This window comes from Protopterus annectens, chromosome 4.part0 (genome assembly GCF_019279795.1).
Source record: "Protopterus annectens isolate FY-2018-M chromosome 4.part0, PAN1.0, whole genome shotgun sequence".
In the NCBI taxonomy this organism is placed as follows: domain Eukaryota; kingdom Metazoa; phylum Chordata; order Ceratodontiformes; family Protopteridae; genus Protopterus; species Protopterus annectens.
The window spans coordinates 964,442,669-964,456,204 of record NC_056733.1 but is presented as its reverse complement, the minus strand read 5'-3'; the positions used below and the strand labels follow the sequence as shown (position 1 = coordinate 964,456,204).

Below are 13,536 nucleotides of genomic sequence, written 5' to 3'. Positions count from 1 at the left end.
CTTACTCTTGGCACAGAAAGTGTAGGCTAGGTCCAAGGGCTTACTCTTGGCACCAAAGGTGTAGGCTAGGTCCAAGACTTACTCTTGGCACCGAAGGTGTAGGCTAGGTCCAAGGCTTACTCTTGGCACCGAAGGTGTAGGCTAGGCTAGGTCCAAGGCTTACTCTTGGCACAGAAGGTGTAGGCTAGGTCCAAGGCTTACTCTTGGCACAGAAGGTGTAGGCTAGGTCCAAGGCTTACTCTTGGCACAGAAGGTGTAGGCTAGGTCCAAGGCTTACTCTTGGCACAGAAGGTGTAGGCTAGGTCCAAGGCTTACTCCTGGCACAGAAGGTGTAGGCTAGGTCCAAGGCTTACTCTTGGCACAGAAGGTGCAGGCTAGGTCCAAGGCTTACTCTTGGCACAGAAGGTGTAGGCTAGGTCCAAGGCTTACTCTTGGCACAGAAGGTGTAGGCTAGGTCCAAGGCTTACTCTTGGCACAGAAGGTGTAGGCTAGGTCCAAGACTTACTCTTGGCACAGAAGGTGTAGGCTAGGTCCAAGGCTTACTCTTGGCACAGAAGGTGTAGGCTAGGTCCAAGGCTTACTCTTGGCACAGAAGGTGTAGGCTAGGTCCAAGGCTTACTCTTGGCACAGAAGGTGTAGGCTAGGTCCAAGGCTTACTCTTGGCACAGAAGGTGTAGGCTAGGTCCAAGGCTTACTCTTGGCACAGAAGGTGTAGGCTAGGTCCAAGGCTTACTCTTGGCACAGAAGGTGTAGGCTAGGTCCAAGGCTTACTCTTGGCACAGAAGGTGTAGGCTAGGTCCAAGGCTTACTCTTGGCACAGAAGGTGTAGGCTAGGTCCAAGGCTTGGTATTAGCTAAAACTACTTCATGCATGAAAGGTAACACTCTGCTATTCACTTTTCAGCCTTTTTTGCAATGTTACAAAATAAAGGGAAAAAAATATTGCATCTGTTGGGTGTCCATAGATAGCTAAAGTATTGCCTTTCTAGGACAAAGGCCATCAGACATCATCTTCTTCTTTCGGCTGTTCCCATTAGGGGTCGCTACAGCAGATAGTCTGTTTCCATTTCTTCCTGTCCTCTGCATCATGCTCTTTCACATCAACCGCCTGCATGTCCTCTCTCACCACATCCATAAACCTTATCTTAGGCCTTCCTCTTTTCCTCTTACCTGGCAGCTCCATCCTTAGCATCCTTTTCCCAATATACCTAGCATCCCTCCTCAGCACATGTCCAAACCAATGCAATCTCGCCTCTCTTGCTTTGCTTCCAAATTGTCCAACCTGAGCTGACCCTCTAATATACTGATTCCTAATCCTGTCCATCCTAGTCACACCCAGTGCAAATCTTAACATCTTTAACTCTGCCACATCCAGCTCTGACTCCTGCCTTTTCGTCAATGCCCACTGTCTGCAACCCATATAACATAGCTGGCCTCACTACCCTCTTATAAACATTTCCTTTCACTCTTACTGGTATCCATCTGTCACAAATCACTCCTGACACTCTTCTCATAGGTTCATAGGTTCATGCCAGGCTAATTGCCCTTGTGAGCCATTTTAAGCCTAGCCAATTACCACATGTGAGAATCAAACCCTGCACCTTGTGTCTACAAGGTAAACACCTTAACCATTATGCCATCCTCCCCTTTCCACCCATTCCAACCTGCCTGTACTCTCTTCTTCACCTCTCTGCCTGTACTCTCTTCTTCCCCTCTCTTCCACACTCACCATTACTATGAACTGTTGATCCCAAGTACTTAAACTCATCCACCTTTGCCAACTCTACTCCCTGCATCCTCACCATTCCTCTACCCTCCCTCACATTTACACACACATATTCTGTTTTAGCCCTGCTGACCTGCATTCCTCTCTAAAGCGTATTTCCACTTCTCCAGTATCTCCTCAACCTGGTCCCTACTCTCACTACATATCACAGTGTCATCTACAAACATCATAGTCCACGGGGCCTCCTGTCTGATCTCATCTGTCAACATGTCCATCACCACTGCAAATAAGAAAGGGCTCGGAGCTGATCCTTGATGTAATCCCACCTCCACCTTAAACGTATCTGTCACTCCCACCGCAGTCCTCACCAATGTCACACTACCCTTGTATATATCCTGTACCACTCTTACATACTTCTCTGCCACTCTTGACTTCATCATACAATACCACAACTCCTCTCTAGGCACTCTGTCATATGCTTTCTCTAAATCCACAAAGATACAATGCAACTCCTTCTGACCTTCTCTGTATTTCTCCAACAACACTCTCAGAGCAGATATTGCCTCTGTGGTGCTCTTTCCTGGCATGAAACCATACTGCTGATCACTAGTCATCACCTCCCTTCTTAACCTAGCTTCCACTACTCTTTCCCATAACTTCAAGCTGTGAGTGATCAATTTTATCCCTCTGTAGTTACTGCAGCTCTGCACATCACCCTTATTCTTACAGATAGGTACCAAAACACTTTTTCTCCACTCCTCAGGCATCCTCTGACTTTCCAAAATTTCATTAAACAATCTGGTTAAAAATTCCACTGCCATTTCACCTAAGCACCTCCATGCTTCCACTGGTATGTCATCTGGGCCAACAGCCTTTCCATTCTTCATCCCTCTTCATAGCTGTCCTTACTTCCTCCTTGCTAATCTGTTTCACTTCATGATTCACTATCCCCACATCATCCAACTTTCTGTCTCTCTCATTGTCTTCATTCATTAGTCCTTCAAAGTGCTCATTCCATCTATTCAACACACACTCCTCAATTGAGTACGTTTCCCTCACTATCCTTTATCACCCTTACTTGCTGCACATCTTTCCCAGCTCTGTCCTTCTGTCTAGCCAGTCGGTACAGGTCCTTTTCTCCCTCTTTAGTGTCCAATCTCTCATAAAACTCTCCATATGCCTTATCCTTAGCTTTCGCCACCTCTCTCTTTGCCATGCGTCTCATCTCCTTATACTCATATCTACTTTCTTCATCTCTTTGACAATCCCACTTCTTATTCGTCAACTGCTTTCTCTGTATACTCTCCTGTACTTCCTCATTCCACCACCAGGTCTCCTTGTCCTCCTTCCTCTGTCCAGATGTCACACCAAGCACCTTTCTAGCAGTCTCCCTTACTAGCTCTGCTGTAGTTACCCAGCTATTCGTCAACTCTTCACTGCCTCCCAGTGCCTGTCTTAACTCTTCCCTGAACTCCACCTCACAATCGCCCTTTTTTATCTTCCACCATTTAATACTTGGCACTGCTTTCACACTCTTCCTCCTCTTCTTGATCACCAACTTCATAGTACAGACCTCCATTCTATGCTGCTTAACTACACTTTCCCCTGTCACCACTTTATAGTCTCTAATCTCCTTCAGACTGGCCCTCCTACATAGGATATAATCCACCTGTGTGCATCTTCCTCCACTGTTGTAAGTCACCCTATGCTCCTCCCTCTTCTTAAAATACGTATTCACCACAGCCATACCCATCATTTTAGCAAAATCCACAATCTGACCTTCTGCATTCCTCTCCTTAACACCATACCTACCCATCACTTCCTCATCCCCTCTGTTCACTTCACCAACATCCCCATTGAGGTCCGCTCCAATCACTAGTCTCTTACCCTTGGTTACACTCACCACCACTTCATCCAGCTCACTCCAAAATATTTCTTTCTCATCCATCGCACACTCAACTTGTGGAGCATATGCACTAACAACATTCATCATTACACCATCAATTTCAAGCTTCATAAACATCAGTCTATCAGACGCTCTCTTCACCTCCAAAACACTCTTGGCATACTGTTCCTTTAGGATAACCCCTACCCCATTTCTCCTGCCATCCACACCATGGTAGAACAATTTGAACGCACCTCCTATACACCTGGCCTTACTTCCCTTCCATCTGGTCTCTTGCACGCACAATATATCAACCTTCCTTCTCTCCATCATATCAGCTAGCTCTCTCCCTATACCAGTCATACTGCCAACATATGATTATATATGATCAGCATTTTGTGTCATACGTTCCTGGAAAGATGGTTGTGCCATTTTCCACAGGGACTGTATTGCCTTCTGTTATGACTACAGTAAGAAGACTCTGGTGGATTCTGTCAGACCGCTCTGCTACAGTGAGATTAACTGTAGCAGCTGCCTTCAAAAACATCTGTAAGGTGTTAGAGCCAGCTCTTTGGACATTTGTGCACGCTTTTCCTTAATGACCCAGCTCTTCAGACATTTGTGCACGCTTTTCCAAAGCACTGTGAGCAGGATGTGCCATCTGAGAGCCACTGGATAAGGAGTTACACTGCAGCAGTCATGTGATGCAGTTGTGTAAGTATAAGGAGTTACACTGCAGCAGTCATGTGATGCAGTTGTGTAAGTATAAGGAGTTACACTGCAGCAGTCATGTGATGCAGTTGTGTAAGTATAAGGAGTTACACTGCAGCAGTCATGTGATGCAGTTGTGTAAGTATGAGTTACACTGCAGCAGTCATGTGATGCAGTTGTGTAAGTATAAGGAGTTACACTGCAGCAGTCATGTGATGCAGTTGTGTAAGTATAAGGAGTTACACTGCAGCAGTCATGTGATGCAGTTGTGTAAGTATAAGGAGTTACACTGCAGCAGTCATGTGATGCAGTTGTGTAAGTATAAGGAGTTACACTGCAGCAGTCATGTAATGCAGTTGTGTAAGTATAAGGAGTTACACTGCAGCAGTCATGTAATGCAGTTGTGTAAGTATAAGGAGTTACACTGCAGCAGTCATGTAATGCAGTTGCGTAAGTATAAGGAGTTACACTGCAGCAGTCATGTAATGCAGTTGCGTAAGTATAAGGAGTTACACTGCAGCAGTCATGTAATGCAGTTGCGCAAGTATAAGGAGTTACACTGCAGCAGTCATGTAATGCAGTTGTGTAAGTAACTCATTTACTCTGTTTCCCTAAAAAGCACCTTGAGGTTGGAGAGCCTAGGTCCATTCTGGCACTTATTTTCTGAGATCAGAATCCCCCCCCAAATCTGTGGAGCAGTGAGTGACGGTCTGTGTTAATGGCTGAAAGCATCCCCCCCAAATAACCAGCAGTTCTGAAGAAGTGGGTCTTTGGTGTACAGATATAGCAAATTGACTTGTGGATGTCAGACAGAGGACCATGGAGCACTGTGTAATTACATTTGTCCACCGACACCCCCCCCCCCCAAAATAAAACCTAAAAGCTGAATATTAGCTTCTCCTTTTTAAACTGTACATTGAGAGCGATGGCTGGAGTGTAGGAGTTCATCTCCTTAGGAATATCTTTAATAGATCTGGAAGTTAAGTTGAAAGGCCAGATACCTGCCTTTGGCTAATTCCCAACAATAAGGAATCGTACTGCAGTGCCTTTGGATAATTCCCAGCGATAAGGAATCGTACTGCAGTGCCTTTGGCTAATTCCCAACGATAAGGAATCGTACTGCAGTGCCTTTGGCTAATTCCCAACGATAAGGAATCGTACTGCAGTGCCTTTGGCTAATTCCCAACGATAAGGAATCGTACTGCAGTGCCTTTGGCTAATTCCCAACGATAAGCAATCGTACTGCAGTGCCTTTGGATAATTCCCAGCGATAAGGAATCGTACTGCAGTGCCTTTGGCTAATTCCCAGCAATAAGGAATCGTACTGCAGTGCCTTTGGCTAATTCCCAACGATAAGGAATCGTACTGCAGTGCCTTTGGCTAATTCCCAACGATGAGGAATTGTACTGCAGTGCCTTTGGCTAATTCAGAACGATAAGGAATCGTACTGCAGTGCCTTTGGCTAATTCCCAACGATAAGGAATCGTACTGCAGTGCCTTTGGATAATTCCCAGCGATAAGGAATCGTACTGCAGTGCCTTTGGCTAATTCCCAACGATAAGGAATCGTACTGCAGTGATGCTTCTGTTGTGACATTGTTGCTCGCAAATGTAATTCCATATCATTTGCCCTGGAAGGGAAAGGTTTTTGACTGCCAAGTATGTTTTCCTAGTGAACTGTGAGCTGCATCATTTCCAATAGGCAAATGTGGTCAGAGCCCCCTTCACTAGGCGTGGCTGCCTCCAGGGCTTGCTGGAAGAATGTCTGGGTTGTAGACACAAATGCTTCTGTCACATTGTCATCAGTGCACGCCCTACAGTAAGCATCATTTTGTGAGTGTGACTCTGTGAGCTTGTTCACATTTAAAAAGTCCTTTCCGATGACTCTGAGCAGTGACCTTAAGCGAGCGCTTATGCCAAGATGAAACTGCTTGGATTTGACACAACCCAGGTCTTAACTTGAAAAGGTAGTCAGTGTTAGATATAAACATGTACATTGGCATCATAGTTTATGAAGGGATTACCCTCCCTCACTCCCCTGTGGGGTGGTCTTTCAGCAGCTGTTGGAATTCCTTGTAAGTTGTGCAGATGTGTACTTGTATCACTTTAATAAAAGTGTTAAACGTGTGTTATTTTTTGATGCGCATGAAGGGGTGACTTTTTGCATGTGTTTATGCATCTGGCGTGTGCTAGGTTTGTAGATACCCCCACGTAAGGGGGTTTGAAAGAAAGTAGTGAATTGTGATTGCTGCGGAAAATGTCCAACTTTGGGGCCCATCATGGAGGGTCTTTTCGTACATTGACTGACTGATATGGTAAGAATGCATCTACGTTTGTTAGTTTTCTTACTTTTTTTCATTATTTTTTATGCCTTATAACAGGATTCCAGTACAGTGAAAGAACACCTTTTTCAAAGATAGGGACACTCATTTTAATCTGCTTAAGCATAGATGCAAACTGGATACAAGTGATACAATGTTATAGAATTATTTTCTGTCTTGTAAGTTTCAATTGGTGTAAAGGGAAGTGTGAGGAATGTTATTTTTGCATAAAACATTAAAACACTGCATTTAAATGAGCTGTGATTTTTGTTTATCGTTAGCTGGAAAGCCATACCGTGCCTTGGAAAAGCCAGTAGTTCTGGTTGCTAACGCACACATGCATTGGGACCCCGAGTACTCTGACGTAAAATTGGTTCAGACCATGATGTTCCTTTCCGAAGTAAAGAACATTATTGAAAAGGCTTTGCAGATTGTTCGACCAGGCACACCTGCAGATGTAAATTCTATTCCTCTGGTGTTGTGTGCAGATCTCAATTCTCTGCCTGATTCTGGTAAGTGCAGCTGTAGTTCTGTCCAGTTGTGTCATGCTGTTGCCTTAACCTGGAAGGATATTATGTGCAGTGAGAGAGTAACATTTTACAGTGCTGTGCAGCTTGGGCATTTGTACATTTTGCTGTTTTTGATTTATCTAAATGTACTGTCACAGGACACATGATGTAGATGGAACACTGAGCTGAAAAACAGAGCAACTACTAGATCCAGTTTAAAAGAAACACCCCACTTACCAGGCAAGTGCTACACAAGGTCACTTACCAGGAAAGTGCTACACAAGGTGGTGGTAGCATCTGAATGTGTCTGTTTGCAACACCTGCTCATATCTCAGTGAAATCTAACCGCCCCTTGCCAGCAGACAACAGTAGGGCATAAGGTGGGGGGGGGGCAGGCTGTACAGGCACATGCATCTCATGTCATCTGTCTTGATGCTTAGAGTAATATGTATTCATCATTTGATCACTGCTGCGGTAGCATTAGCTATATTGGTTATATTTTGCATAGGGTATATCAGCCGTCCAGCTTCCAGAACTTGAGGGCACCTTCCATGCGCCTTAACTTATCACTTTGTGAACAGTTTTGGATAAATACCAAAAAAATGAACAGATGCAAATTTATTCAAAAACTTCCAATAAGCATCCAGTGAGCACTTTTCGTCTTTGGGAAGACTTCATCAGACTGAATGAAAGAAGGCACAGCATTATATACACATTCAAATTAACCCATAACCATTTAAAATAGTTAATCAGTTACTGTCTGTGTACATGCTTGAGATTTTTTCTATATCTTAAAAATTCTCCCTCTCTCTTAGCCCTGGAGGGTTGCTAGCATCTAACCTCATTTGCCAGAAATATTCCATCCAGTCCAATTCTTCAGCATCTAATCTGTTAGCAATTTCTAAAACTTGATAAAGAACCAAAAAACTCAGGGGAACCTCTACATTTAGTTAAAAATAATGCTTTCCCCATGCATTATTGACACCTCCTTTCTCTATAGCATACAAATGCTCATATAACCTGCAATTCAATTCTTTTGTAGTTCTCCCTACATAATTTCTCCTTTCTCTATAGCATACAAATGCTCATGTAACCTGCAATTCAATTATTTTGTAGTTCTCCCTATATAACACGCAGGACAAGCAGAGCAAGCAGTTAAACTATATACTTTTTATTAAGTTTTTACATCTAAGTTTTTACACCTGTAAATTTTTGCTTATTAACCCAGATTATTAATATCCAGTTTCATGCCATGACAATACTTACAATTAAAACATTCCTTTTTCACCTTAGTTCCTATCACTCAACTTGGCCTGGAAAATATTTTTTAGATTTCTCCCTCTTTTGTCTCCAAAAACAGGAGCCTCCCCACCTACTTCTTTCATAACAGAAAGCTACTTAGCATTTTCCATTAATCTCTCTTATGATTTATTTGCTTTTCATCTTGGGAGTATTGTAATAACATCCCCATTCTATAATTGTCGCAAGTTTTTTTTCACTACTTCAGTGACACTGTCTTTCATTTCTGAGCATTGCTGACCTCTTCAAGGTTTTGCCTGACCATCTTTGTTGGGTAACCCCTGGCCGTCAACTTGGAATGCAAAGATGCTCCTTTTTTAAAATAATTCATCATTGTCAATTAACTTACCTGTCCTCCTTGACTGCCGTTTTACTCCATTATTTTTTATACTTATAGGGATGCAAGCTACCAAAATCTGAATAGGAATTATTTTGTACTTGTGTATTTTGTTTTTTAATTCATTACCTTCTTTAAAAACCTCAGCAGGGTTTGATTCTTGCCTCAGGTTATTGGCAAGGCTTAAAGTGGCCCTTAAGGGTGGCTAACCTAGTATTCACCTATGAACTATGAATATCCATCACCTTTCTGCCCACTGCGGGGAGCATATTTGTGATGTACGATGCCTATAGAGTCTAAAGGCTTTGGTGTAGTGCTAGTCTTTGGGCTATCCTTAGCCTCCATGAAGAATACTTCAGCAGTAAAGAAAAACATAGACTGTTACGGTTAGATTTTATACGGCTGTATTTTTTGCTACCGTGGCCACATGTTGGTCAAAGGTGAGATTGCTACATATGTTTCCAGATACTCAACTACCAGGTCAACTCTTGGGGGTGTCCTATTGATGGAGTAATTAGCCTAGGTGTCAATTTTTCCAGAAGACACAATAATGCATTTCTTGGCATTGAGTTTTAATCCAGGACTTTGGCATCCATCAATTGTGTATGTTAGAACCTTTTGTAAGATGTTTGTGTCATGGGGGTAATTTGTGATAGCTCCCAGTTTGTAGTCATCTGCAAATTTGGTCAGCCAAAGGCACTTGACATTAGCCTTCATCTTCGGGACATTGATGCCATATAGGAGCAGTGAGGTACCCTGCTTGTGACTGGTGTGTTAGTGAAAGTGCCTTCACCAGTCCTGACTTCCTTGGTCCTGTCTGAGCCAGCTGGCAATCCAACAAGTTATGGTAGGGGTTTATGCCCAGTTCGGTGAGTTTGTCAACTATACCATAGTGGGGTATTTTATCAAATGTCTTAGGTTCAGGATATTTTGATCAGTTGTTCATTTCTTATGTAGAGATGATGCGTGTCAAAGCAGACAATTTCCAAATGGTTGTCTAAGGCGGTTTCTTTTGTTATACTCGCCAAAACAAAACTATTCCAAGCAAGGTCAAGGTCCACTCTACTTGAACCCAACCCTTGCCAAAAAGCCATAGAAGTATTCTAGAAGCTGCAACTTGGTCCTCTGTGCATACTTTTACAAAGTGCTTTAAGCTTGATTCCTTTTCTAGGTCCAGATAAGACTTTACTAGGTCAATTCTCTAGGGTCTCCTGAACTCTTCTCCTTCCACCTTCCGAACATAGTTCGCTAGGGTAATCTACCTGTATAGTAGAGACTACTGCAGCAATGGTCAGCATGATGAACGTAGTACAGTTGTACAGACTACTGCAGCAATGGTCAGCATGATGAACATAGTACAGTTGTAGAGACTACTGCAGCAATGGTCGGCATGATGAACGTAGTACAGTTGAGACTACAGCAGTGGTCAGCATGATGAACGTAGTACAGTTGTAGAGACTACTGCAGCAGTGGTCAGCATGATGAACATAGTACAGTTGTAGAGACTACAGCAGTGGTCAGCATGATGAACGTAGTACAGTTGTAGAGACTACTGCAGCAGTGGTCAGCATGATGAACATAGTACAGTTGTAGAGACTACAGCAGTGGTCAGCATGATAAACGTAGTACAGTTTTAGAGACTACTGCAGCAGTGGTCAGCATGATGAACACAGTACAGCTGTATGTGTAAAGTTAACATAGCATTAGCTGTTCGAATGTTCATTGCTGCTGTAGCTGCTTCCTCTCTCCATATCCCTTGTTTTATTGTGTGTTGATTATGCTGGGGGGGGGGGTCCTTTCGTTTTTTGTTATTCCTAACCTTGTTCTTTCAGGGCTCAGTCTCCCTTTCTTAGCATGCATGAAAGCTCTGAATGGCTTGGTGTCCAAACCTGTCTTTAGTTGGCTCCAGCTGACAGACTGGGGCACATGGAAGGTCCCATGAAGCTTTGGAATCTGGTTGGCTGTTTTATCTTATCCAAGATTTAATCCATGTACGCAAGTCTACTGCAGCAGTGATCATTCAAACCTCTACTGCTATGGTAACTTTACATAAACAACTGTACTTTCTCCAGGTCTAGGACAGGCTTTGCTAGGACCATTCTCCAGGGGCTCCTGGACCCTCTTCCATCCTTCCTTGCACGGTGTCTAAGCTGTGATTATTCACCCATATAGTTTAGGCTACTGCAGGAGCAATCAATGTGAAGAATATAGTACAGTTCTGTAAGCAAGTGTACTGTTAACAGTAGATGTTTAAATTACTGCTGCACTAGCAGCTCCCTCCAGCCACCTTATTTTTCTAAGTATTTATGCCAGAATTTGAACATTTATTTTTCTTTTCTTTGCATTGTCCTTCAGACTCCCATCTCTGTTGACTTGAAAGCTCTGAAGGGCTTGGCACCCAAGCCTGACTTTTGCTCAGCTCAAGCTGACTAACAATTTGGGCATATGGAAGGTGCCCGGAAACTGACTTGCTCTTGTATGCATAGCAGGTTATATCCCATATAGCTTAGGTTACTGCAATAATGTTACTCTACTGTTTATGGTAAGGTTACTCGCATAGCTGATGTCGTCCTATTCCATTGTTGTAGTATTCTACAAGTGGGTTTACCCTTCTTCCGATCAGCTTGTCCGGCCAGGTTTCCAAAGCTTTTTCAAGCCCTCTTGGTGCACTGGACATCTGATGTAGAGGCAGGTATGTGGGCCATAAAGGTGACGTCTTCACACACCAGTCCTCAGAACTTTTCAGCCGTATGCCAGGTGTTCCTGCTACTCAAGGAAGTCGGATTTGTTTTGTATTAAAAAGATAAGTACCCCGTTGGGGCCTTTTTCTTCAGTCCTTGTTTTTGATGATCTGGAAGAGTAAGTGCAACTGTGGTATTCAAATCCCACACAGACACCCACTACCAGTGTCTCTTGTTTGGGTAGGGAGCGCGATTACAAAAACTGCTCCACCTGTAAATCGTTCGTCTCCAAGACCCTTTGCCGTTGCTTACAGGCTCTCGACTTGTACCTGGAGAACCATCGCCTAAGACAGATAGCTCTCTGTATCTAAACCACCTCTGACGCCCCAACCGAACCGTCAAGGAAGAGGTCCAAGTCCATGCGGCATATGTCTTCCCCTGTGCCTCCCTCTGCCGCTCCTCAACCTGTAGCTGCCGTTAGCTTGGATGAGGACTCTGCGTCCGCCACCGTAGATAAAACGGGTACCTATCAGGAGGCCACACAATGTAGAGCAGACGACACGTCTGGGGAGGATGTACTGGCGCCTATTAGACGCCGGGGGGAACCAGTACCTTCTTTGGGCACTTCAAATCCGGCCTCTGACACTCCTATGATTTCCCCCCAGGCCTACCGCCAGCCAGACGATGGCTAGGCCTTCCAAGAAAAAGCAAAAGACCCGGCATATTTCTCCACCTCCAGAGGCCTTGCTTGACTGGCAGGCCTTCAGCCAGTCTCTCTACAGTGGTTTCCTGGCCCTTAGGCCTTCCGCTGAGTTTGCCCCTACTGCTCTCCCTCTTCAGAGTCCTAGGCCTTCTGTACCTGAAAGGACTGTTAGCCAGCCTGCAGAGGAAGACCTGTCTGACTCCTCTGAGGACTCACTATTCTACTCTTCCCGTATCTCATCCCCACTGGGATATGGATCACCTGAAGAGGCTCCCCTGTGGAAGACCTTACCATCAGGGACACTGTTAATCTGATGAGAGAACACGGGAATGCTCAGACATGTCTGAAGCACAGAAAAGATTTTATGACCTAATTCAAATGGAATCACCTAATCCCTCACCTATCCCACCTGTACAACCTGCCTTCCTGGATGCATTCACAGCAGCATCCATTAATCCTGATTCCCAACCTCTTGCTCCTCGAAGGGCAGATTGATTATACAGGGTCCTTGACTCAGATACATTCCTGATCAAGTGTCCCCCCCAGCAGATCCTGCCACTATTTCCATCTCTACAGACAGGGCATCTAAACTACTCCTACTACCACTGTCTTACCGGCAGATAAGGACAGCAAGGCCATGGAGAGATAGGGGGAAACATTTATACCTCTTCTACCCTAGGATTTAGGGCTACAAATTGCCAGTCTCACATGGCCAAGTACTCTCTGGCTCTTCTGGACAAAGACTCCAAAGAGCCTAATGTCATGCCTGACTGTGCTGCAAAAGCATCCCTGTCTTCCTTACTCGCCCTTGTCTCTCAAGTGAACAAGTACTTCCTTAGGTGTCCGAACGATGCAGCTGAAGCCTCAGCCAGGTAAGCTGCATCAGCATCCGTACTCTGAAGGTATTCCTGGCTACTTCTGCAGCCTCTCCCTGATGACTTCAGAGCCAAGCTCCTGAATGCCCCCTTGGACCATTTGGCCCTCTTTGGTGTAAGTGTCTGATCTTTTCAAGTCTCTCCAGCAAAAAGGGAAAGCGCTTCAAGACCTCAAGCACCTCCTTGTCTCTCCAATCCCAAAGTTCCAGAGAAACTTCCCAGCTAAGACACAATTTATAAAAAAGGCATCAAGACCCTTCAGCCCTCTCTAGGTCCAGAAGGCCGCCCAGGAAACAATCTCTCCAGCCAAAGAGTTCTCGGGCCTCTGGCCAAAGGTTTCCCTTTCCAGACAGGCCAGGCAGTGTCTGACTGCCTGCCACCTTTCCTCCCACCTCCTCCTACCAATACCCCTTGTCCAGCCGTCTCTCTCACTGTCTCCCAGCCTGGTCCCTAATAACAGACAAATGGGTCTTGTCCATCCTGAAGGAGAG

General features: G+C 44.5%; 1 protein-coding gene across 2 annotated transcripts in view; it reads left to right on the top strand.

Annotated features, from left to right (window-relative positions):
- CNOT6 (CCR4-NOT transcription complex subunit 6) overlaps positions 1-13,536 on the top strand; it is a 1,957,714-nt gene that overhangs the window by 1,663,698 nt on the left and 280,480 nt on the right. For both annotated transcript variants that reach the window (XM_044068935.1, XM_044068934.1), the window contains exon 10: positions 6,923-7,153. In XM_044068935.1, coding sequence (XP_043924870.1) covers positions 6,923-7,153 — 231 coding nt within the window. The remainder of the gene's footprint in view (positions 1-6,922; positions 7,154-13,536) is intronic.